Here is a 24,804-nt window from a genome sequence, read left to right as displayed (position 1 = left end):
CAGCACATAGCTGCGCCTTCGATGCTGAACAGCAGTACGCAGTTTTGGTTGCATCAGAGGAGAGTGGTCAGTTCCACTTAAGTTTTGCCGTTGAGACCCTACTGTACAGGGTACGGACTCAGCGGTCTTGCGTTTCCAGTTGAGTCGTGTTTTGCTGCAACATGACGAGAGCGCTTCGAAGCCTCCAAAATTCTCTCAGTAGGGAGGAATTTCTTGCTGGCTTGGTTCTTTCCGAAGGCACTGTGCACGTAGCTTAACATTCTCCGCCCAGGAGTGCTTAGTTACATCTCGGCAGGTCCCCCCCCGTTAATATAAGGCGGCCAGCAGGGTATTTCGAAATAGTTATATTAATAAGCAGTCATATAAGTAGACGTTCATATCAGCAAGCAACCAATGAGAGGGGAGCAGCTGCAGTCACGCTGCAGTCATGCCATGTGATCATCAGCTCCGGGGGCTGTTGCGCCTGCATGCATGGAAGAATTTTGGGGGCCGCAATGTCTTTTCAAGTTCTTTTGGATACTAGATTGTTTTCATCGTTTAGTCCAATGCATACAGTTTTTCAGTTTCTCACAGGCGATCTTCGAAGAGGGGTTCTCTGGTCATCTCATCTCGGGACGTGCACTTAGTCCACTCAACCAGTGCCGCGGAATCGATTTTCAAGAATACAGGCTACGGCGAGTTCCATTTTTAAAATATTTGCATGCTTTGCTCAGCTTCAGGTCTGTTTTTTCGAATGCGTGGGAGTTGGTTTTCACCGCTGATCTGCGCGATGGGTGATCATCCGCCACCTTGCAGGAGCGTACAGGAACCTCCACCAAGGTTTCAACTTGGCCACGTAGTTTTCCGTCTTGTTTGTGAGGTTGTTGTGACTGTTTGATATACTGAGACAGCACGCCAATCTGCCGCTTGCTGGGCTCCCCTCAAATTCTTTAGTTCGTCCAACTAAGCATTCTTGCAGTTGCTGCACTTCACACTTCACAGCTGCTGACCTTGATAGCAGGGCTTCAAGATAGGAATAGCTGGTACGAGCCGTCGTTGGAGGTCCGTTGGTCGGACTTAAGCAGCGAACCGCCTTCACCTGACACTCATACACCCTTTGTGCTCTGCCACGCACCCGTCGACGGTATTCTTATATCAAACATGCTTGACTCTTTGTATGGGGATCTACCTCCTCCGACGAAGGGGGAGGGTGTGGACAAGAGCGCAACCACACCTGCTCCTAGTGGCTCCTTGCTAGGGTCCCTTTATGATGACCCGGATGACCCTGCCGAGGCTTCCACAGCTACAGGTTCTAGCTCAGCTAAACTTCCTGGCGCCACTACGGGCACAGCAGCGGCTGGTGCTGCTGCAGTTGCAGGTTCAGCAGACGTTTCTAGCTCAACAAGCGCCATGTGGGCGGCTCAACGATTGAAACTTCTAACCCCGGCTGTTGTGCGACGGCAAACTATGGCAAAAGCAGCACCGAAGTCGTCTCCATCGTTAAACGTGCAAGCTGCTGCAGCGGATGCTGCTCTTGTTCTAGAAAGGCTCAAGAAGTTGCATGCCGGAGTCTTGGCGGAGGAACAAAAACCAGATGGTGCTGCCTCGCGGGCTGTTGCGTCAGCTGCAGGAAGTTCTGCCAAAGCTGGTGATGTCGGGGCAGGAGGAGCAGAGTCGGGCCATAATGAGACAGAGCCTATCGTTAATGTAGTGTCTGTAACTGTGGGAAGCAGCAGCCCCTTAGACCCAACAACATGGGTTCCCGTTGGCCTCTGGCCACAAGAATATGATCCGTCAAAGCCCAACGATTACACTGCCATACACAAAGAAAAAATGAGGCAACAGCAAAGAGAGGAGCTGGAAAGATTGAGGCAGCAGGAATTAGAAAAGCAGAAGCACGATGAGGAGGCTGCTCGAAATGGTAAGGGTTGTCCGGCTCACTGCCGCCGTTTTTTGCGACCTGCCTTGCACAGTTTCACACAGTGAATGAAAACTGGCGTGGGTGCGCGTTGTAGTATTTTAATAGTGCTGATTTGTGGTCGGCGGTGCTGCATGTTTTAGCAATATGTTTTTTGTTCTTCAATCGAGCAGGTGCAGCGGGTGACGGCGGAGAAACGGTGACCTCCCCTGAGCCTCAGGCCCCTCTTCTCCCCTCTTACATCGATCCCAACAAGAAGACTTTTGCTGCGCGCATGATGGAAAAGATGGGCTGGAAGCAGGGAGAGGGACTTGGCGCAAACAAACAAGGAATTACTGCTCCTCTCGTGGCAAGGAAGACAGCCATGAGAAGCGGCATTATTGTTCAGGTACGCATGAGCAAAGGAACAGTTGGGTATAAGCTCGCTTACTGCATTCGTATGGAGGACAAGTTTTTCACACTGGAGTCGACCGCTATCCTGCTTGTAATGTCGAGGGGACCTACTATGCAGTGCTTGCCTGGTGCGCCAGTGTGAATTACCATTTTTCACTTATTGGATCATTGCGTCCTTAGCCTGCACATCCATACCGTGTTATCATAGAAAGCACCTCTGGTACTCTGTATCAAAAAGGTCGAACTTTTTTTCCATCGTAGGCGAACTTATCTCGCGTCCTGTCCATAGAGGATCTTTTGTTTTGGGCGAAAGTGTGAATATATGGACAGGCGGAAAACTTCGTCAAATAACGGAGATTCCCTTAATGAGAAGGCTGTGCTGACTGTATTTGTTTTGTGGTTTCGTATTGTGAATCCCATTTAGACAGTGCTGGGCTTTGTATTTTTCTGTATGCCCAAATGCTTTACGTGCGACATGGCACTTTACAGGCTAATCTTTTACGAAATATTGGTCAAGAGTGTTTGTGGTGTTGCACGGCAGGGTCAGGACGTAACGACTTTAGGCCAAGTACCCCGGGCAGTGACATTCAATATGGCTCCAACGCGCATCCTGTTGCTGCTAAACATGGTTGGTAGGGGTCAAGTGGACTCAGACCTAAAAGAGGAAACGGAAGAGGAGGCAGCGAAACTTGGGAACCTGCTGCAAGTTCGTATTTTCGAAGCAGCTGGGGTGCCAGACGACTGCGCAGTGCGCATCTTCTGCGAGTATGAAAGGAAGGAAGAAGCAACAAGGGCTTTATTGACTTTCAACGGACGCGCTTTTGGCGGGCGTACTGTTAAGGCAAAGTTTTACAGCGAAGAACGGTTCGCAAGAGGCGACTTACGCCCGGACCCCGAACAGGAAATAGATCAACACGTCACTGTGACCATATAGCCATTTATTACCTTTGTGCTCTCTCATGCAGCAAAGATAAATTCGCCAAACTAAAGGAGCCTCCAAAAGGGATAACGATGTTGGAAATGGAGGTGCTCCATTATGATGCATAACTTAGCATCCTGCATCCATGAGTGGATGCAACTGCGCACTTGATGAGTGGTCTTCTTTTTCTTTCGGCTTGATTTTCTACTGGTGTTCTGACTCCTTTCCGGCAATATCCAGACAGCGTCGTGGGTTGGTGGTTAAGTTTGCGAGTACATCATTGCCTTTACCCATTGCAATGAAGTAGTTTAAGTATCGCAGTGTTCGTCCTCCAGAGACTATCCAAAGAACACACATAAAGCATCTGCACAGAAATAAACCAGCAACAAAGTAGCTATCATAAGCTGAACTGCAAGAAGAGTGAGTAGAGGCGTTGCCTGTTTTCCGGATTGAGTTTGCTAAAGACTTGGCGTTTTGTTAAAGTTTCCCTTAACCAACCGTTGTGGCATTGACGACTTGACGCACTTACAGTAGCAGTCCCGTGGCTCATTTTCAGGGCCGCTGAAACACTTGCGCGCGCCAACCTCTCGTACCACCGTAGTCTCAACTGATTGAGAACGGACGAAAAGGCTTTTCTCCTTCATTTTTCCACCACAGGGTCTAGTGTATCCGTATTGCAGAGCTTCGTGGGTACGTGGAACGTTCCCGGACTGCTCGTGTAGTAAATACCATCAGCCTATGGACCTGGATGCAATACGGGCTGGCCATGCGTTGGAAAGGGGTGGAGTTTCTTGCGCAAAACGCCCAGCACGTCGGCTTTCGTAGGTCCTGTTGACTCGCTAATTGCTAGAAAGAAATCCTTGAAGCGTTTGTTATTGCATCTGCTCTGCCCATGGGGACGCACCCTAGGGCCCCGTGGATGGTGGAAGCTTTCTCACTCTTTGCTGCTTGCGGACGCATCTTGTCTCTGCTATGTGAACATTGAGGAACAGCTCTTTGCAAAGCTTCCTTAGATCTCTCCAGGATGTCTGCCTCTTTTTCTCCCCTGCAATTATCTACCAGAACCTTCAGTTCAACCACAAGTGAAAAAGCTCACGTGACTAAGGCCAGACTGCTGAGCCGGGCCTAAGCCGTTTACCACGCCGCGTCACATCCCTTCCGAGGCCTTTCAATAATTTGGATGGGACTTGCCAACCCATACTGGGATCTTTCCCTCGGAAGCGGACAAATTAAGGATCAGAAGGCACCGTAAGGCGGTATTTGTCACCAAGGCTGTCTAAAAGGGAAATGTGATGAATCTTTGAAGAGACTGCAAGCGGCCGCATCCCATTGGCGGCAAACGGGAAGGATCCCCCAGCAAAGTCATGCTACCAAAGGCAATTGAAGTCAGATATTTTCCAGTGCTGCCCTGAAGTCAGACGCTGCGAAGGAGAAACTTTCGTGCTGTTATGAAGTGCCTTGCCGAAGTTTCCTTAGGGGGCTTCCACAGTAAACAACAATTCCTACAGATGGAAACTTTCATGCAGCGTAGCAGCGCTAGGGCCTAAGTAAATCATAGAATGAGAAGTGAGGTAACTAGGAATGTCAGTTGTGCGCAGCTATGGGGTAGCCGGTCTTGTCTCTACAAGACTAGACTGCACTGGAACAAGGCACCGAATTCAAAGTTGCGAAGTCGCAGGGAATCAACTCAACGCATATGAAACTCTATGGTGGCTAATGTCTGTGGTACGAGGGTCCACGCCGCCGAGCTAAACCTTTGCACTGAGGCAACATGGAGGCAGAGAGTTGATCTAGGCAGCTGCATTCTATACAAAAATTCAAGTGTTACATCCAGTTGGTGCCATAGGACAGGAGTACACGTCTCACTCGAACAGGTCGGTGAATCTGCACACAACTAAACACTAGTGCCGTTGTGCAATATCTCAATAAGGTGTACACACAGCTTGGGGGCCCGGACGAGCCCTTCGCCCAGTTTCTTTCAGAGAAACTATATGGCTAGCGCATTATGCGCCACGAAGTAGACAGCATATTGCACAACGTGGCAAAAATGTTTATTATCAAGGCACACGCTGACGGACTAATCTCGAATGCGTAATGCACCCTCCCGCTGTAGCAAATTGTTCTTGGTTATGTAGCACAACCAGGGAGATCTGGAAGTCCTGAACGCATCACGCGTAGCTTCAATCCAATTCGCTGTTCCCGTGTACTTGCTAGACGAGCCTTTGAGACGCTCACCTCGCAAAAACACTGAGTAGCCATATAATTTTAAGTTGATGACCATGGATCTCTGTAGGCTTATCGCCGCTGCTGTTGCAAACGTTACAATGAGTAACTTTCCGCGGAAGACTCATGCATTGAAGAGCCTTCGAGGAAAGTCCTTAGTCCGCGAAATTTGACATACCGTGACTACAGACTGAAGGAAACTCTAGTTGGAAAAATCGATACTTCCAGACGTAAATAATGCCATAGCTGACACACCAGGACGGCAGTCGGCAAATTTCGAGACGAAGAAGATCGCCCGAGAACTCGATTCTTTCCCATTCACCGTTGCTGACCCCCGCGCTTTAATAGATATAAAACTTCAGTTTTCTTGCCATAGTTCGTAGTAATTAGCGAGTGCGCCTGAGTCATCTGCAGTGGGACTGCCTGCAGGCCGTCATCGCTGGTGGCTAACGTGTACTGGATGACAGGCACACACTGCGCAGATCCACCTTTTCCATGAAAGTGCTTGATAATCTCTTGTGAATATAAATTTCCTTAGTGCGAGCACCACCACCTCGTGCTCCGTTAAGAGGAATGTCTTCATATCCCCAGTGAACTGGGCTTAGCAGCTCCTCGCAGACTCAAAGCTGGGCATTGCGACAGACTACGCACGAGAATCTGAAAATGCGCCAGGAGCTCCAGCTGTGTTCACAGATGCCCTAAAGCGCTTGTGGATGTTCCTAGGGGAACTAGTTCCCGTGGCCCTTGCATCAGAGCTCATTCCTGCCTAAGGTTCGTGAACTTCCATGAAGTGCGTATGCATACAGAGAACAACCGCCCTTCGCTCAAGCTACATTGACCCTGAATGGCTTTGTGTTTTTGAGTAACGCAACATGAGAAGGCAGCGGCGCCAAGTCTCCTGCGTGTGCTGTGGGAATGTCGGTGTTCGTATGCTAGTCAGCAGCACAGCGCTGTAGCTGCTGATAGTACGTGGCAGCGGCATTAGCCACCAAGGAAGCCTCCCATAATTTGAGACTCACTGCTGCACGAGCAGATCTACCTTAATGGGCCAGTATCATCGGTCTCGGGCTCGCTGTACACACGAACCCGGAACAAAAATACCAGCGACGAAGTAAATGTCGAAACGAGTAGGCCTATTACTGCTACCACCAGTGCAACAGGAGGTTTTAGTACTACGGAATTCACTTGGCACCGCATGTTTTCCGCTTCAAGTTACTAACCGCACTACCGTGCTGCAGCAGTCTTCTGCGTATGTCAACTACGCTAGCCACTGCATGTGTGGAAACAGTTGAGAAGATGTAGGGTGCGTCGGCCTAAAGAAGCTAACAAAAGCAGCCTTACCTGTGCGCAAAACAATGTAGTTGATTACTCTCACGACGACGACTGTGAGAACTTACTCGCTGAACCTCCCTTCCTCGTCATCACCAGGGTCAGAGGTGCGGCGACCATAGAAGTTGTACGGATGAACTGGCAACAGGGCGTGGATCAAGATATTTAATGTTCCTGATATGATCATCAAGATGCCACCCCAGAGGCCCAACGTGTCGATGCCGAGAGGCAGCAGTCCGACCCTGGGAAAACCAAGCACAGCAAGCCCGTATTCTACTCCCTCGATACATTCCACACGCAGCGAATTCGAAAATGCATGAGTTGACCCTCCGAAAAGTACTTCTGATTTCCACTTAAATGAGCAACTTTGCCGGTGTCCTATTCAGCCCCTAAAGAAAGTCAACGACTTCTGTATAGTTTTGCTCCTGCTGCCTCACATGATGTAGAGAAGGCCCCTGAAGAAATACTCCCCCAATAAAGGGCATATGCCCATAAGGACGTTTAGTCCATAAGGCGAAAACTCGCACAGTAGACAGATAGAAGAAAAGCAAATGAGGTAAAGAGAGACAATGCAGCTAGTGTAATCTGCAGGGGCTGCAACAGAAGCAATGCTCCCAACCATTAAAATCAATGCTGAGGCAGCGGTGAATAGCCGCACCCCCAAAGGTAGGCGATCCATCAAAAAATCCATCTTTATTTCTGCTCCTAGCGTTGCTGAGAAATTAAGGGGAGGCCAGCTGGAATAGATGGCGAACACGAACGACACGCCCACCAGTACGCGTCGCTCCGACAGGAGCCAACATGCAGCTCGCAACTAGGATCAGATCCGGTTACCATACATACGCATCAGGCAATGTGACCACTGGCCGCAATGCGTAGACCAGTGAGATTGATGGATGAACACAACGCACAAAAAACTGCTGTGACAATCAGCCCGTTATGAGAAAAGGGAGAAGCGTGCTTCGGTCTGTCTTTACGAAGGCTCCATAAACAACGGGTTCCGAGGAAAAGTCGAACTTAACATCCTGACGTGTAGAACTGGAGTCTGGAAGGCACAAGCACACGTCGCCTACGAAGACGACGGACAGACTGCCGGGCTGGCTGCTCACTACTGTAATTCAGTTACTTTTGAGAGGCAAATGCAATTCTTTCACAGTACACGCCATGCAGAAATTTCAGAAAATGATGCTAACCCTTCAATTCACGAACTGATGCTGCATGCACTGCCCGCAATTGCAGCCATGATACAGCGCCCAAGGACAAACACGAATCCCCCCCCAGAACCTTCTCTCCACATTCAGAATGGCTGATAAATTCGAAAAAATTTACAGTTTCACTGGTCTGCAGGAGAATGTTGGTTGAGAGCGACGCGCAGCACACTCCCACCTGGCTCTCGTGCCGAAGTCTCGTAACGCATAAACACTCATCAGGAGTATTGATATGTCCGTAGAAACAAATTATATTTTACTCTGCTTGGATGATCCAGCTGAAGTTCAACACTCTCCCAAGTATGGCCGTGCGCTACTATTTTGGAGGCCATGGAATATGTATGCTGTGTGACACGTCGGCACTTACATGTGCCACCAGGCGGCATTCCATGTGCACCTCTAGCCAATTCCCCAGATTGATAAGCCAAGTAGCAACAATTAGCAGCACGTAAAAATTGGTTGAACCTTTATACCGCGGTGAACGCTCGGGTTCGACAACACTCCGGTTTGGCGAGGAATGTGTTTCCTTGAGGAGGTCGGAAGATGTTTAGCCTCTGACCCAAGAAATCCTCCTCCCAAACTCCACAACGTATTTGCGCCATCGTGACTGTTGGATTCCAGGCTTTAGGTGCAGGGTTGGGGATTTTATGTCATTTCGTGGATCCACTCGGCAGTTTCGTAGACAAATCCCTTTTAAAGTCTTTAAAGGCAATTGCGCCCACTTTTACAGACAGAAAGATGACAGGTTAGTCAAGTGGACGCTTCCTGGGCCTTATATTAACGTATGCTTAGGCGCCCATTTGCACTCACGTGCTTGCACTGTATTTCCGTAGCATCATCCACGGAATGCCACAAAGGAGGCGCCTCCTCGTGCGCGTTCCTCTCCAGGAAAGCATCCTTCTTGAATACTGTATTTTACGTCGATGCCTGAATGGGCTTTACGCTTAAGTTCATAGAGCGTACAGGGCAGTGCTGGGGAGCCGAGGGACCGCAGTCTTCTGCGTATGTGCTAGCAAAAGCTTGTGAGTAGGGCCCATATAGCCATGCACAAGGACAGGCACACTGCAACTGCAACTCTTGTCTGATTGACACGACGATACCTGGTAGAACATAGTACAGAAATTATGTTTGCCTATCTCGCCTTCACTGAGCTCGAGTGCATTCTACTCAAGTTGACTTCGTTTGTATGTTTTCTGTCGGTTATGTCTCAATGGCAAAATAACAGAAACATTTGTCGATTTGAGAATGAAATAGAGTTAGTATCGTTTAGTATCCTATAATGCGTTTCCTTTCGCTTCCTCACTCAGCTCTGGCAAAATCGAAGACTTGCGTGGTAAGGGCCCCTTCTTAGGGACCAACACTGTTTCCAAAACGCCACAATAGTTGGGGACCAGTCAGCATAACCATTAAACGAAGGCGTGCTCAAAAAGGTCTACCATACAGCGGGCTACCATGAGTTGGTCGAAGCATGAACGGCACTACAGTCCAGCAAGTTCGCCTTTGCTCCGCCATTGTTGTACATTTCAAGCTGCAATATCATGATACACAGATAGGGTAGGCTTCTGTAGGAGCATCCAGTTGACTCAGAAGCGAAGGATGCTCATGAACGGTGGCATAGGTATAGAATGAACGCTAATTCTGCAAATAAGGAGACTGAAGGAGCCTGCGGGGCATTCAAACAACTCGTGGAATACAACGCCCTCAGCCAAAGAGGCAGGGACGCTCGAGTCCGCTGCGCATCCGTCAGCAAGTCCATGAAGAGACAACTGTCAAACATGATCGTCTCCGTAATGCATCGAACAGCAACCCCAGCCTCCGCCTATTTTCCCAGGCAATTTGGCCGCCTCGAACACGCTTGGGGAGTGGCAGAGGGCTTTGCATGGGAAACAGCAGCATATGCAGCGCAACAGCAGGCACAATAGCTGCACAGTTGCAAGTAAAATCAGAATCGGGATAAAAAGAATAAACAGCACCAGAGAAAGGAAGAACATCTTCCGGTGTTGAAGGCGTTGCTGAGACAGTGCTGGAGAGTTGCGAGGAATCTGCTCTTCAGTTCACCTCCCATCACGTGGAACGCGAGTGATTCCACGGAAATCCATCAGTATACATCTGGATAAGCAATGAAGAACTGCGCAGCCGAGTATCGCCGCATCCAGAGTGCGAGGTCACTTTGGCTGAGGGGTGGAGTCACTACTAGGAGGCCGACAAATGAAGGGCACATAGATTTTGCTCACTGAACAAAGATATTTCGTGCGAAGTTAAGATATAAATTAAGTCGCATGAGAATGATGGGAAGACACAAAGAGTCCCCGTGGAAGTTCCAAGGGTGAAAGGTTAGGCTGTCCGCACAACCAATTAATTTCGCTGCACGCACTGCAACAATCTTTTACAATTTTGCAAAATATGTGAAATATTGGAGACCTCTATGCGCGTATACAATGCAAATAGGACGAAGACTACTGACAAGTATTCAGTGCAGGGGGGAGTTTTTTGCCGTTGCCTGCCAGACAGGACCTCTTTCTGCTGCCATCTGAGATCTCCACTATTTAGGTCACGCCAGTGACTCCGTCCCACTAAAATGTATACATTGGTGTGGCGCCTACTTCGAAATGTGTCCCGGCCAGTGGTGCGATCATGTACCCCCTACGCTGCTCTAGATGCCAGCACTGGCGACAGAAAAGCAGGTTTGGTTCCTGGAATAACAGGCAACCTCCGAAGTGTTCAGCCCAAGTAACATGAAGAAAACTGTGGCAGCCTACGGTGAGGAATATTATTATAGATTAATGAGGAACTGACAAATTTGTTCCGTGGCACTGTGTAGCGCCAGTAGCAGATGAACACCTACCTATTAAAATCCTGGCTGGCCACTGACCATACTCAGATATCTACAAAGGGGCTCGCGATTGTTGTTGTAGCCCTAGACTGAAAGGTAAACAACGTCAATTCGGTGAAGCAGGTCCCTATTTAGTTCCGTAGGGCACCCGACGCACTCATCTATTTGAGAGACTGCCTCACCAACGATATTTACAGGAGAGACCCGTGTTTTATCACTGAGGAGATTTCCGCGTAATTGCAGTGCCGGCTCTGTTTTTCTGTATCCCGCCCGTGGCGCAGAAGGTGATGGCCTCGCTCCCACGTAGCCTCTTTTACTCCCGCCTAGCTCACTGTAACTACCACAGTGCCTCCTAGACGCTTTTATAGCATGATGCACTAGTCTAGTAGCTAGGTTACAGCTGTGTCTTGCTTCGGCAATAGGCCTTCAGGCCTGCTCAGAACGAAGCCACATAACTCCGGACAGTTCAACTCTGAGAAGGTCCATGAAAACTCTTAAGTTTTCACCAGGAATACTCACTGCAAACTGCCCTGAAAAGGAGCCGACAAGATTCAGTCCTTTCCGTTTGTCAGAGGTCAAAACAGTGAACGCGTTCCTTCGGTGTCTGAACTGCAAAGCTTCCTGGGGACTTTGTCTCGTTAACCACTTCGGTCTTCTTGACTTTGCTGTGCTCCCAGCTGGCTTCACCTACTCTTTTTTCGCATAAACTGTTCTAAAAGCGTGCTCCCTACGTGCGAGCGAGAGCACGCTTTTGGTGTTCTCGCACTTATGAGGCCTCTTAGAGCCTTTACTAATCCTGTTCGACTCACTGGGCATTAGACTGGGAATGCTTGCTTTGTGAAGAAAAGAGTCCCAGCTAACTAGCTCAGGCGGTACTAGGTGGCAAGGGTTGTTAATGGTATATCTAATTCGCTTGATAATAGCACAAGCTAGGTTTGTTCTTGAGGAAAGGCAGACCCTGCATGCAATTCCAGTGCTTTTCGAAGGCTGTGAATTCTCCCCGCATCGGCACACAAGGTGACACTGTGCTGGAACAGCCGGCAAAGTAAGACCTAAGAATTCCGAAGTTAATAGAACCGGGACACCCCTTCCAGTAAGGAGGAAAATCAGAGTTGCACTTACTGGATTCGATGCACCAGTCTATATCCTCCCTACATGAGACCATCTTTTTCTTGGTTCGGCCTATTTGAGCTGCAACTGCAGCGGGGCGCTTCAGGAGAGCCGCTGCAAACTGCTGGGTGTATCTTTCATGCTCAAAGCCTCACAGGGAAATGTGCTTAGGCCAACGGTACGTGTTTTGAGTATACAGGATTCATGTCATCGTTGACTATCTGATTGAACTCGTGATGAGGGGACGCTACCCAGCGACTTCATTCTCTCGCAAAAACAATCCCCTCAGCGTTCACACAGATCGGTTCAAGAAGTGAGTAATAGCTGAATACACCTACGCAAAATGCAATCGAAGCTACAATTCTCAGCGTTGCTGTCGGACCTACTGCTTCAACAATCTTTGAGGGCCGCAGCAGAACCCAATATGCCTTGAAAAAATGAGATTGCTAGCCAAAAGCTCGTCTAAAACGATTCAAGCACTCAGCGTGAGTGCCAACAACTATGCGGTCAGTGGCTCTCACCCTCTCTTTGCCCTCTCGTCCCGACGGACCGCCGTATAGACGAAGCAAAAGCAAGTTCTTGGGAATCGACGGGTCTCTCATGTCATGGCTTTCGGGGTCTCAAACACGTGCCAAACAACAAGTAAACTTCAAAGCTAGCCCGTAAGCTGCAACCCACCCCTTTATCCTCCTTCAACAGGACGATGAGGAAGCAATGATGAAAGCATCCCCCATATGAACGCCCATTGCTGTTTTCATCAACTACAGCAGTGAACAGCCGCCGCTGGCTCAAAAATTATGCACTTATTGAAATGATTACGTCTGAGCTTACGCTTAAAGCCAAGAATGCACAGGACCACCATACGGCCTCATATTACGTCGTTGATGACAGGAAAGCAGGGTCATCGTGTGCAAGTCGTCCGTTTTCCTGCGGCCTCTCGAGACTCCATAGTTCTGTCAGTGCTTGGCCTTTTGACAACTCAGTCTCAAGATATTGCCGCAGCTCCCCGCAATCCTTCTGACGACAAGCCGAAAGATTAATGAGCCGGACCTGTGGGAAGCCACAGTAATCAGTCCCTCAACCTTCACCATTTGTAATGTGTTGCAGCGCATCTTGAAAGGCACGTCCTTGACTCGCTAAAATGTTCGAATTGCCTCACCTCCCAGCCAAGACGTCTCAACACGAACAACTGCAGCAGCTTTTTCGGCAACAATATTCCTTGCCGACGGCCACATGTGTCTGCCGGTGCGATAAATACCAACAAGTGCTGCCTAACTTGCTGCAGCTGTCGTTGTTGTTGACTGCAATGGCGATGGTGGATGTGGCCGATTTCCTCTGTTTGGATCTGAAGTGTGCTGCTAGAGACAACGCCGCACACTCTCATAAGAGCTGCCTGCAGCAGCATCATCAGACAGACGTAAATGCATTTCAGAGCAGACTCTTAAGCTGTTAAGGGCAGATGACTTCCACGCGTGTGCACTTCTATGGGGAAAAAAATCTGCACCTTCCCTAGATGTGGCAGTTGACTAATATTTAAAGTACAGAAGCAATCACCTACTTTTGCTGGGGGGCCCTCAGCAGCTGGCAGAAGCCCATGCAGAGCCCTCGCCACCTCGTGCTCTAGTAACTGCCAGTCCCCTACGCCTCGAAGTCTTGCTGCCGCAAGCGCTGTGTCTGGTGCTTCTTCACCAACTCCTGCAACGCTTACTGCTGCTGCTGCTGCACCCGCTTCCCTTCCACATGTTGCTGCCGCTGGTGTATGTGCCTCCACTTCACCATCTGCTCTTGCTGCTGCGGAGCCTCCTTCAGCATCCTCAGGCTCTCTTGCGCCAAAAGAAGACACAGAAATGTCTAACTCGCCCGTTTTTCTCTCAGATGGGCGCATCATCGTTGTGTGCTGTCTCGCTGATGCCGCTGCTTCTAACAGCGTGTCACAATCATCCGTTAGGCGCTGCAGATCAGTCGCATGCATCAGGCCCTGCAGAAGCATCGTCAGGAACAAAAGCTGCAGCAGAAAAAGCCATAAACTTCCAAACCTTCGCGTCACTGTGAAGTCCGAACAAACGAGAAAAAAGTGGCACCAGTATTATGCAAGCGGCAAAAGGCCTGTCAAGGCTTATTGAACACAATACATTAAGTTCTGGCATGCAGGCCGACCCGCCGCTGGTAAGGGCCTATTGTGCAACAGCACAATATCACTTGTTGCTACCAGCAATCTCCGAGAGTTTGAGGGTGAAAGGGAAGGCGCACTGGAAAAGCATGTGCCTCCTCTGAAATAAGCATGTGGCTAAATCAAAACTGAAGGACCTCTAAAGCCAAAGCAGATTCACCTTCAGAAGTTGGGGGCAGAAACACTGCAGCAAAGACACCGTAAAACCTAAGTCGCCCACTGCTTCTTCAATAGCAGCGCGGGCTCGGGACAGCCGCTGCTGTTGCAGTACCAGTTGAGGCGGATGTAGTCCTTTCGTTGTAACTGCTTCGTGCAGGTGCTTCTGCTGTTCCTGGAGCCAAACAGGAGCTAGAGGGCGCAAAATGTGCACGGCAGCGGCAGCAACCTGTAGCAGCAGTTGAACAGCAAGACACTCGAAGTAGCCCCAGCTGCAGAACGCCAGAGACAGACGGCTGCAACATTGCAGAATCTGCAAAGAAGGCTGGAGTAGCTGGATATCTCCAGCTGTATCCCGTTGCAACGAACTTTCTGATAGCTTTGCTGTTGCTGCTGAGGGCCCAGTGTGTCCTGTATTCGCTACGGCTCGTGACGCTGCTGAGGTACTAAACTGTCCCAGAACAGGAAGCTGCTGCTGTCGCTGCTGTACTGTTTGCTGTAGAGCCTGCCGCAGGCGGCACAACGTGTCCTGCTGTAGCAGCAAGGATGCATTCACTTGCTGCAAAACAGTCCCGATGCGCTGCTGAAGCTGTGGTGTTGTAAGCATACAATTCACATTCGCCTTGGGAGCTTCAGATGTAGTTACCGGCGTGTCAGTTCGCCGCTGTTGCACTTGGTGCTGGTGCTGCTGCTGGTGCTGTTGTTTCTGCCAGAGGTCTGCAGCTTCTTGAGGCAGCAGCGGGCTGGGGACAGCCGCAACCACAGCAGCAGCAAACACCGCCACTTGAGCAGTGTACGCAAGAAGGCTCGGTAGCTCCTCACAATGCATGAGCCACTCAGAGGGCCACAAAGGTTCTCCTGATGTTGCCGTTGCTGCTGTTCCTGTAGCTGCTGTGGCAGCGGGGTTGTCGCTAATAAACCTCTTGATGTGAGGAAGTACAAGCGACAGCAATCTCTCGTCTACTCGGCGGCGCGCCCTGACAAAAACACCAATACGCAATTAAAAGCCAGTCAAATCATGCTGCCAAAAGCAGGCAGTGCGGCATTATCAGGAGCAACAGTAGCAGCAAAAGCACTGTCATGCAGGTCTCACAAGCAGCAAGCAAGAAGGCGAAAGATTGCCCATTGGTCTCTGGTGTCAGCCTTTCTTTGCCAGAGCTTCCACTGATCCGCAAGATAGCAGTGAAGTGCCCGTGGGGACAGCGCCCACAGTGTGCCCCTTGCCTGCCTAGCTGTACCACACCAGCGCTGCTCCTGCTCGGTTCGGAATGCCGAAAAGAGAAGCCTCTGCTGCTGCTGAGGCTCCAAAAGCAAAGGAATGCTTTGACGGTACAGCAAAGAGAATAGGGCAGCAGACACACGCGGCGGTAGCGGGCAGTCCGCGCTCAATAACTGAGCGCAAGCAGCATCACAACTCCAGAGAACGGACAACATGCGGAAGGCTTCTGGTCGGAGTTGGCTCACATAAATAAGGACTAGAGCAAGACGTGCACCAGTGTTACCGTACGTACCTCAGCCACATCTAGGGGCTGTTGCCCTGCAACTATTTGATTGCGAATACGCAGCGTTAGAGCAGCAAACAGTTGTTGCTGTAGCTCGTCACGCTGCTGCTCCTGCTGGGCTAGCTGTTGTTCACCAATGCACAACACGTTCTCTATAAGCAACGCCTGGAAAAACAAACAGCAGCAGCACGGAAGCTGGTCTCGCGGGTAAAAGCAAGCTGGGAACTATACTCAACGCCGACAACTGTGCTCAGCAAAGGTGGCTCTCCAGAACGGTTTGGGCAAAGAATCGAACTTTTCGCCAATGGTTGGATGCTTGATGCTGCGACAAGCCCACCCTCCATAAGGCAATGACCCATTGGACACTAGGTGGTGTCTTCAGGTCCGCTGCTGCCTGTAGCAGGCTACTACTACAGCTGCAAAAGGCTGTGTGGGACCATTCAGCAAATGTATCTCCACTATTGCGCTGTTGTACGTGTTGCTGTTGCTGTGCCGCAGCAGTCAACTTATCAGAAGCACCAAATCGCCGCATGTCAAACTGGCGAAGCTCAGATGCATCCCTGCAGGCCTCACAAATGACGCAGATAAGGCAATGATACTGTACCCTTAGGGCACAAGCCCCTTGGCATTTAGGATGCATCGCTGGGCAGTGTACACTTTCGCAGAATGTAGGCTCTCCAGTTTCATGCAAAGCGGTACGCCGTCGATATAGGGACTCCAACAGGTTTGAAAGCAGCAGGTACATCACCAGTAGCAGCAACAACAGCAAGCAAAATACAAATAACGGCAGCATCGGGACTCTGATCACAAGAGAGAGTCTCCAGTATTACAACGCTTACCCACCTAAGGACTGCATACAGCTCGTTGAACCCAAAAGTCAACAAATTCACAACCTCCTCTCTCAGCTGCTCGCCCTGGCGCTGCTTCAGCGGCGACAGATGCTGCTGTGGCTTCTGATGTTGCTGCAGTGGTATCTCACATCCATCTTTGCTACTCTTGGTGGCCATGCTTTTCAGTTGTCGACGAAGGAAACCAATTCTGCGGCACCGTTGAAGCAGCCCTTCAATGCGGCGGACCAGCAGCTCCTCCTGCCTCAACCGCGGCAGCAGTAGCTGCCGCAGAAGCGACAAGCGAAAATGCAGACGGGAAAGTTCAAGAGCTGTGCATGCACCGAAGAGAATCGCCGTCCGCCGTTTACTGGCTTCGGCCGCAAGTGTTTGCTGCTGCACCCGCCGCTGCAGAGTCTGCTCCCACCTTGCACACTGACGCTCTTGTTGCTTCGTCCTAGAGGTGTGATCTCCACGCAGCTGCCGCTGTTGCTGCTGCTCGCGAGTTGCATGTAAAGCCTTCAATAAAGCATACTGCTGGGTGGTCCATTGTTGCTGCAGCTGCAGCACCCGTTTCAAGCTCTGAAGTACCAGCTGCTGCTTCTGCTGGAGCCTTTGGAGTAGAAGCAGCAAATCTACACGGCGTTGCAGCTGGCCCAAATTCTGCTCGTTTGCGCTGCCCGTGGTAGTGCAGTCGCGCAGTTGAGCTGCAACAGCAGCAAGAGCGGGAATCGCCTCCCCTAGCCAAAAAGGGCTCTGGAACAGAGATAGCAGCTGAAGCAGTTCTGCAGGAGGGCCCAACAGAGGCTCCGCTGCAACGCAGCATCCGACGCGTACCTGTATGCTTGTCAATTGGGGCATAGGGCCACTGCTGTTGCTGCTATTGCTTTGTCCTTCAGTGCTGCTCTTGCTTAGACCATTTTGACCTGAACTGCTCGTGAAGTCGGCTTCCTTTGCAACGCTGGTCCGCTGGCTTGTTGGCACACTTCCTGTCGACTCTGTACGTTTTCCTTTATCTGGTGCATGCGCGAATGCAGCAGCATCAGAGCATTCCTGCATGCGTGCTCCCGCAGCACGCACTCGCCGCTCCAAACCGGCCTGCGCTTCGCACAACAAATAACCCACGTCTTGCAGCAACAAAAGAAGCTGTTGAGGCGTTTTGAAAGTTCCTGCTTTCGCGTGCGCAGCGCCTTGCATCAGCCACTGAATTCTTAGCACTGCTTCAGGGAGTGGCAGCTGCAAACGCTCTTTTCGAGGCTCCTGTCTGTCTTCCATATAATCCTTCGCGTGGGCGACCTCCTTTAACCCACCCTGGGCTTGGTGCTGTTGCGCCTGCTTCAACTGCTCTTGCAGTTGATTTAAGTGCTGGTGCAGCAGCTGCAACAGTTGCTGATCGGAGTTCCGATACGGCTGCAGCATTGGAGTCTCTGCATGCAACACAGCGCTCTGGAGGGAGAGCTTCCTTTTCAGTAGCCGTAGGCATGAGCCTAGAGGGACTACAAACTCCTGGCAAGGTTGCTGTCCCTGGGAATTCAGCTGCTCCTGCCCTTCGTGCTGTGGCCATTGCAATAGCTGCTGTGCTGTGGCTGTCTGGTGCAAAGCGATGGGGGCTGCGGGTGCTGCAGAAGCAAGAAGGCCTGAGCTCTCCTGGAGTAAACAGGATTCCCATAGCACGTTGCTACAGATGCAGTTATAACTGCCACTGCTGCAGCCGTGTGCGCCTCTGGCCTCTTCCCTTGTGTTCCAATCACCCAGCGCAAATGGGTGCTGGTGAAGGTGAAGCTGCTCGTGATTCATCCCTTGGAGATGGAAGTGCTCCTGCTTGCCGTCCGTAGCTAAAAGCGGCACGTAACAAAGCGTGTGCGCCCGAAGATGCTTTCCAGAAGCAGCAGCAGCAGCGGCAGACCGCTGCTGCTCCTGTTTTATATCCTGCCTTAGGAGAAGTTGCTGCTGTTGTTGCAGCCATGAGCCGAAGGCGAAGTCAATACGGCTCATCAAGGACCAGGGGTCCGTGCTCTCTCTCCATCGCCTGTTGGCCTCGTGGTGCTGGCGTTGTTGCTGTTGTTGCTGTTGCTGCTGCTGCTGCCTCTCCCTCCACTGATCACGCAAGCTGAGAAGGGCCTGCTGAAATGAAGGATTTGCGTGCAGCGAAGACAAGTGATGGTGTGCTTGCTGCAGATGCAGGTAAACCAGCGCTGCTGCGCCTGCATCAGGACCTCCAAAGGCCCTTAGCAGCGAAGATGTGATGCAGCCGGCAGCAGCTGCCACAGCACTCATCTGCTGTTGTCCCTGCCCTGGTAGCGGCTGCTGTAATCTTTGCCTATGCTGCTGGTGCTCTTGTCGGCTTTGGCACAGTTGCTTCTGTTGCCGCTGCTCTTGAGAAAGCGAATCCCATAGAGCCGCCTCCTTCAAAAGCCAGTGCTGCTGCTCCGCAGCTAACTCGCGCAACAGCCCCAGAAGGAAAGCCGACGATCCTTCAAAGAAAAAGGTTGCTTGTTGCAGCAGAGTGGGCTCTTCCTCAGCTGCTCCTGTTGCTGCTGCTGAATGCAGGCGTCCAGAAACTAGAGAAATCAAACACAAATGGTCTGCAAGCTTCAGCAGAGGGCTGATTAACGGCGTCAGTTGCTGCTGCACATCGGCAAGCACTCCGGGGGGAACAGGTAGGGCTAATTTGCGCTGAAAATCCCGCAACAACGTAAGCGCCTCCCACAGTAGCGCGCAAGCGATGGGCCGTGTCCACACCTCCTGGTGGACATATACCTCTGAGAGAACTGCCACGGCACGCAGCCGGTTCAGCAGCTGCCTCATCTGCTTCTCTTGTAACTGCTGATGCTGGCTTTTTCTAGAGGGTTGCGAAGAAGGATCGCAGCGGTGCAAAGCAGAAAACAGTAGAGAGATGACAGCACCACGCGTTGCCTGCAGCAAGCCGCGCCGCAAGCCCGATAGCGTCAGCTGCTGCTGCCTTCCCATGGTGCAGCTGATTCTACTGCTTCTGGCTGGATCGCTCCAGCTGAAAACGCAACGGGCTGCTTCGGCAACTGCGCAAAGAGCCGGTGTCTCCTGCAGCAGCGAGGTTTCGTCCACGCCCACATGCAGCAGCTGCCTCAGGTAAGCTTTGGGATCTCTCTGCAACACTAGCAGTAGTTGAAGCAGCTCTTCTCCAACCGCTAGCCGCACTGTACCACATGCAGTAGGCCTCAGCAAAAGCTGTACACCCTCCATAAGAGCAACTGAAAGAATGCGGCTCGATGCACCCGCTTTCACGTGCTGCTCTTGCGCATGCTGCTGCTCTTGCTGTTGTTCTTCTTTTCCCTGCTCTCTCTGCTGTTGCAGATGAGCTGTAGCACTTCCAGATTCCGAAGAGGGGGAAATATGTCTGCTTAGGAACTTCAGCACCGCACGATCTAGATGTGCATACAAATCATGAGGGGAGAGTGTGCAAGACTGACGGTAACGAGTGTCGCCTTCACACGTTTTGGATATTGAGGAAACCAAAAGTTGTTCTAAAGGCAGCTGCTGATGCTGGTGAGATTCAGACTCCTGGCCTCGTCTAGGACCAAAGTTATAAGCAGAAAAGGCGTGGTGCTGTTCTTCTTCGTGAGACTTGACAGATCGCTCCAGAAGAAGCAAGGCCCTACATGTGCTCAGGGCGACCGGAAGCTGCAAAGTGCGCTGCTGCTGCAGCATGTGAATGTACAACGGAATAATAGCTGTTGCTGCTGCAGGCTGAAACTGATGCAGTGGAACACAGTGGCAAATTAGCAACGAAAAGGATCGCAGAAAAGCAGCCGCCTCTGTTGGTTGCAGCATCTCCAAGCGTGTGCTTCCTGCTGTTACGAGCCGTTGCTGCCGTTGTAACCACCTCAAAGCAACCTCCGCTGTGCGCAGTAACAACGAAACAGACATATATATAGCCTGGGAAGGGACGTTCGCGTTGCCAACGCTGCTCTGGTTGTTCCTGCTGAGGCTGCTGCCGCGCTGCTGTTGTGCTTGTGGCAGCACGGTATTTAGAGGCAGTTGCTGCACTGTGCAGAGTTTCGATTCTGCAGCATTAGCAACAGTTCGTGTTCCTTCGACTTCCTTCACGTGCCTCTCTAGACAAACGGCAGCAAAAGTCAACACATTCAAGCTGAGTCGCACAAAAGGCTCCATGGGACCCACTGCCTCTGCATCTACAGATGCGGCTGCAGTTGTTGCCGCCGTTGCTACTGTCGCTGCGTCCATGGGCGTGGTTGGGGCCCTTCCAGATGCATATTGAATAGCGGCGTCTGTCTGTTCGAACAGAACAGGAAGCTGCTCTGCCGCTTCCCGCGACAGCACCTTTCGCTGCTTTGCGACTCGACGCAGCAGCCTCCATCGCGCCTGCAGTGCCTCAATTGCGACAACCTCGGAAGCAGCGGTAGAAGAGGTCCTGATATGGCGCCTTACAAAAGGACTTTCTCTCATGTTCGATTCAGACGACGAGGTCTCGCGTTGGCTTCTGTTGCATTTGCCCTCTATCGGTGCAGTTCTTGCAAAGGATGCTGCGGTTGTGACGGCCGCTCGCGTTGTTGCACTTGCTGCGCATTCCACCGGTTCTTCTCCGTGTGAAGTTTTTGAGAGGCCATCATTCGGGAATTGTAATGAGACTTCTGATGCTTCAAAGACGCTAGGCCCATCGCGTACAAAAGGTAACTGTACCCGCGAATTGTGCAGGCTGTAACCATATCTGTTGGAGCGTTGTACTTTTCTTGATGGTGGGACAGCACAGCGCTGCAACGCATCGCTCGAAGAATCAGCATGGGCCTTGTTTATGGTGCGGGAAGTGGCTGTCTCTTCTGCTTCAGCGTTTACTGCTGCTGCAGCAGAGACAATCGTACTGCTGCGTTGGACGCCACTACTAGCCACGGAACCACAGAGCTCCCTGTGAAAGCCCCTCTGAGTCCTCGCGATGGGACAGCTGAGGGAACTTTTGAAATACTTGGCGGCGGGGCACGCTCGCTGCAACATCTTTAGACAGGAAGGTGACCCTGGTGATCTTCAGGTGTCCCTGGGGGACAGAAACTCCAACAGTTGCTCAACACAGATATTCTGCTGCGCCTATATGAGGGGATCGCTATCTACTGAAAATCATGTTGGACCGCTGCTGCTGCTCTCGCTGCTCCTGCTGCTGCTGCTGCTGCTACTGCTGCTACTCAACGCGCAGCAGCGTATTTGCAGCATCCTTTGTTCCATGGGCAGCAACAGAAGGATGGATTATGCGACTATACAGTAGGCTGAGATGCAAGCAGGATGGGCGACCAGAACATCGGGGGGCCCCCATGAGGGGCCCCCAATTGGGGCTTCTCGGCCGCGCCAACCCACCTTACTGGCTCTCCTTTTATATAGCGTTTCTGCAACGCGTAAGTGGCGTCAGATCTTATGAGAGGCAGCAGGTGATAGTCACAACTCGCTACCCAATTACCCTTCTGGGTCAACTGTGGCTACGCAGCCTCCTGCTATCCAGGGGCCCCCCGAGGGACTTTTTCGCGCGGTTTCTCAGAAGCCGACGCAGCAGCTGCGCTGGACCAAGTAACGCTTTAGTGGCAAGGCTTCATTTTTGGTAAGCACAAACGCCTTCTCGAAGGGACAAGGTGCAAGGGATTCGGGGGGCCCCGCTGAAGCACCAACGCTAGACGCAGTGCGGGCCCCAACTATACGAAAAAGAGCAAGGAAGTTTTGCGTGCATTTCATGAACGAAAACTCACCAAGGAGATCTTCGGGGGTCCCCGGGGCCCCCAGAAACAGTGGATGCTCGACGGGAGCTCTGCCGCGTTCAGCAAGCGTTTGCAATAGCAGCGGCAGCAGCGGCAGGAAAGATGGCAACAGCAATAGCTGCAGAAACAAAGAACATGGAAAGAAGGGCCGGAATTGCTGTCCCTCTGCTAGCAACTGGTGGCTGCTGCAGCCACTGCTACTTCGAGCACAGCAAGTGTTCGCCGCAGTTGAGTTCGAACTACAGCAGACACTGAAGCAGCAGCAGCAACATATTGCCGCTGCTTCTGTCAGAGATCTTCAAGCATTTGCAGATCTTCTTTCTTCCCTCGTCTGTAATCAGGACGGCCAAGTTGAATTGCCGCGCAAGGAGGCTTTGGAAGGTCCCTTGGTAGAGCAACACTGCAGGGGAGAAAAAATGCAAGCTTTCAGCAGTGTTGTGGGCTGCTACCCAGAATCAACATCAGTAGCGACACGAGAAGAAGCAACAATATTGACGACAACTGGAGCGGCTGCGACGCCAGCATTTGCATTGCTACCCTCATCTGAAAGAGCGACTTTGAATACTCTGGCGCGTAGACTGCACGGAAGTAAATCCCAACAACAGCTGCAGCAAGAGCCCCTTGACGAGCATGAGAATTCCCCCAGAAAATATCCGGTAGAGCATCGTCGGAAGATGGAGTTTTTTGGCAATCTACAGGGAGAGAAGAGGCGAAAGACCCCGGGCGAGATGACGCGAACTTCAGCAGACCAAGCCACGGCTGTTGCTCCTGCTGGTGCGGCCACAGCAACAGGTACGCATCAAAGCAGGCGAAAGCGTGGAAGCCTTAGAGATGAAGGTGATACTGTAGCGACTGCGGTGCCGGGTGCTGCCGACAATGAAGCATTGGTTCCAGTATCTACTGTTGTAACTTCAGGCATTGCAGAGCCAACTCCCTCAGTGCCACCTCCTCCGCCTCCGCCTCCCCAAGGACCAGCAGTAATCACAGCGGTGCCCCCCACTCCGTCTTCCACTGCTTTGTTCCCACCTCCTCCGCCACCTCCTCCGCTGCCTCCCAGTTCCAGAGAGACCATCCTGACAACAGGAGGAGCAACGGCGAAAGACTCACGACTGTTGAATGATAGCTCCGTGGCCGTTCCGGGCTTATCTTCAGAGGCTTTGGAGGCCTTGACGGGCCTTGACGAGAAAGGGAGAGAAGAAACAATCGCAATTCTAAATGCATTATCTTTACCGTCTCTCGTGCCCCTCATCGAACAGCACAGGGTAGACCCTTTAGAAGAACTTGCTGCAACGGGTCCTCCAGTGGCCCCAGGAGCATCAGGCGATTCAGATTCAGAATTTTTGGGGGATAGTCTAAGAAGGTGTGACCGACAGCAGATGCAGGAAGAGCAGCAGCTGAAGCAGCAAAACAGGCAGCAGCACCATTCGACACAATGCAGCAGAAGCGTAACCGGACAAGAAGCTTCCCTTTCTTCAGCAGCACCTGGCGTGGCGCACTGCCGTTTGCAGGGTACCTCAAGCTTGTCTATCTTACGACCAGCAGAATTTCCTAGAGCCTCTGAGGGCTCTGACGCGGAGGAAGGAGAGATATCTGACTGTGGGTGTGAGGCGCCACCCGCTTTTGGCACCTCTGTGGCCCTCGGAAGTTCCCCTCAAGGGCAAGCCGAAGGGCTTGACAAGGCGCAGCAAAACCAGCAGCAACTAGGAAGATCTTCAGCTCCAACTTCAGAGCAGGTTTCCTGCAACCGCAGTGATAGCAACTACAGGGACGCGGATGATACGGAAGAGGTTCAAGACGTTATTTTGGGGGCATCAGTCTCCTGCCGTCCCACTGTTGCACAGTGCGCAGGGCGTGCAGACCCGAGTCTGCTCGATGCTTTGATTGCTGCGAGGCCCCTGTCGTCCGAGGCCGTCCTATCAAACCTTTACAGCTTGAAGAAGTGCGAGGCCGCCCGGCCGCAGCCGCAGCCTCAAAGAAAGCAGAAGAGAAGGACACAAGAAGCACAACAGCGGCACCGCCAGAGGTGGGCTGAAATCCAGCACAGAAGGGCTCAAGCAGTAGCCAAGAGGCAACAAATGAAAGCAAGCGCCCTTGGAAGTGAAGAAAATGTCGAGCACCAATATTCCAAGTCCCCGCCGCAGCCTTTGACACCCTTTACTCCATACTAGTAATCAAGATCGGCATATACTAAGCCTTTGAGTCAGAGACCGTATCCACGCCTCCGCCTTCGTCCCCTAGTATTGGGGAGCATTTCTCGCTTTCTTCTATTGTACCGACTTCTCGGCGAGACATCGCTCAGCTTGCGGTTTTTTTGACCGCAAAACGCTGGCTGAGAAAGCCGCGTCCTTCTGCTTTCAAGCAGCTTGCTCGATTTTTTGAGCTCTACAGGTCATTTCTAATTTTACTTATAGGCAACAGACATACAGCCAACTCGCTTGCATTCATCTTTGCCTTTTCAAGTGTTTGTTGATTGACTACCTTTAGTGCAGTTTGGGACTTTGG

The 24,804-nt window shown here is 51.5% G+C and overlaps 4 protein-coding genes across 4 annotated transcripts; 2 read left to right on the top strand and 2 right to left on the bottom strand.

The window, feature by feature from the left end:
* Positions 1-1,140: 1,140 nt before the first annotated feature.
* On the top strand, positions 1,141-3,224 carry ETH_00010545 (DNA repair enzyme, putative; the record flags this gene model as incomplete). Its single annotated transcript, XM_013376982.1, has 3 exons — positions 1,141-1,900; positions 2,071-2,285; positions 2,832-3,224. 3 exons carry the CDS (start codon positions 1,141-1,143, stop codon positions 3,222-3,224), a joined length of 1,368 nt encoding a protein of 455 aa, XP_013232436.1.
* Positions 3,225-6,467: 3,243 nt separating this feature from the next.
* On the bottom strand, positions 6,468-7,440 carry ETH_00010540 (uncharacterized protein; the record flags this gene model as incomplete). The annotated part of the gene is made up of 3 exons (XM_013376981.1): positions 6,468-6,504; positions 6,830-7,003; positions 7,199-7,440. The coding sequence occupies 3 exons, from the start codon at positions 7,438-7,440 to the stop codon at positions 6,468-6,470; spliced, it is 453 nt and encodes a 150-aa protein (XP_013232435.1).
* Positions 7,441-12,785: 5,345 nt separating this feature from the next.
* Positions 12,786-21,556, bottom strand: ETH_00010535 (uncharacterized protein; the record flags this gene model as incomplete). Its single annotated transcript, XM_013376980.1, has 8 exons — positions 12,786-12,962; positions 13,072-13,305; positions 13,471-13,917; positions 14,243-15,215; positions 15,332-15,630; positions 15,750-15,905; positions 16,078-16,300; positions 16,584-21,556. The coding sequence occupies 8 exons, from the start codon at positions 21,554-21,556 to the stop codon at positions 12,786-12,788; spliced, it is 7,482 nt and encodes a 2,493-aa protein (XP_013232434.1).
* A 721-nt stretch (positions 21,557-22,277) lies between these two features.
* On the top strand, positions 22,278-24,470 carry ETH_00010530 (uncharacterized protein; the record flags this gene model as incomplete). Its single annotated transcript, XM_013376979.1, has 1 exon — positions 22,278-24,470. One exon carries the CDS (start codon positions 22,278-22,280, stop codon positions 24,468-24,470), a length of 2,193 nt encoding a protein of 730 aa, XP_013232433.1.
* Positions 24,471-24,804: the final 334 nt, after the last annotated feature.

Source organism: Eimeria tenella, genomic scaffold (genome assembly GCF_000499545.2).
Source record: "Eimeria tenella Houghton genomic scaffold, Eth_scaff43, whole genome shotgun sequence".
In the NCBI taxonomy this organism is placed as follows: Eukaryota; Apicomplexa; class Conoidasida; order Eucoccidiorida; family Eimeriidae; genus Eimeria; species Eimeria tenella.
Note: the sequence above shows the minus strand (reverse complement) of the source record. Positions and strands in the feature narration are given on the sequence as shown.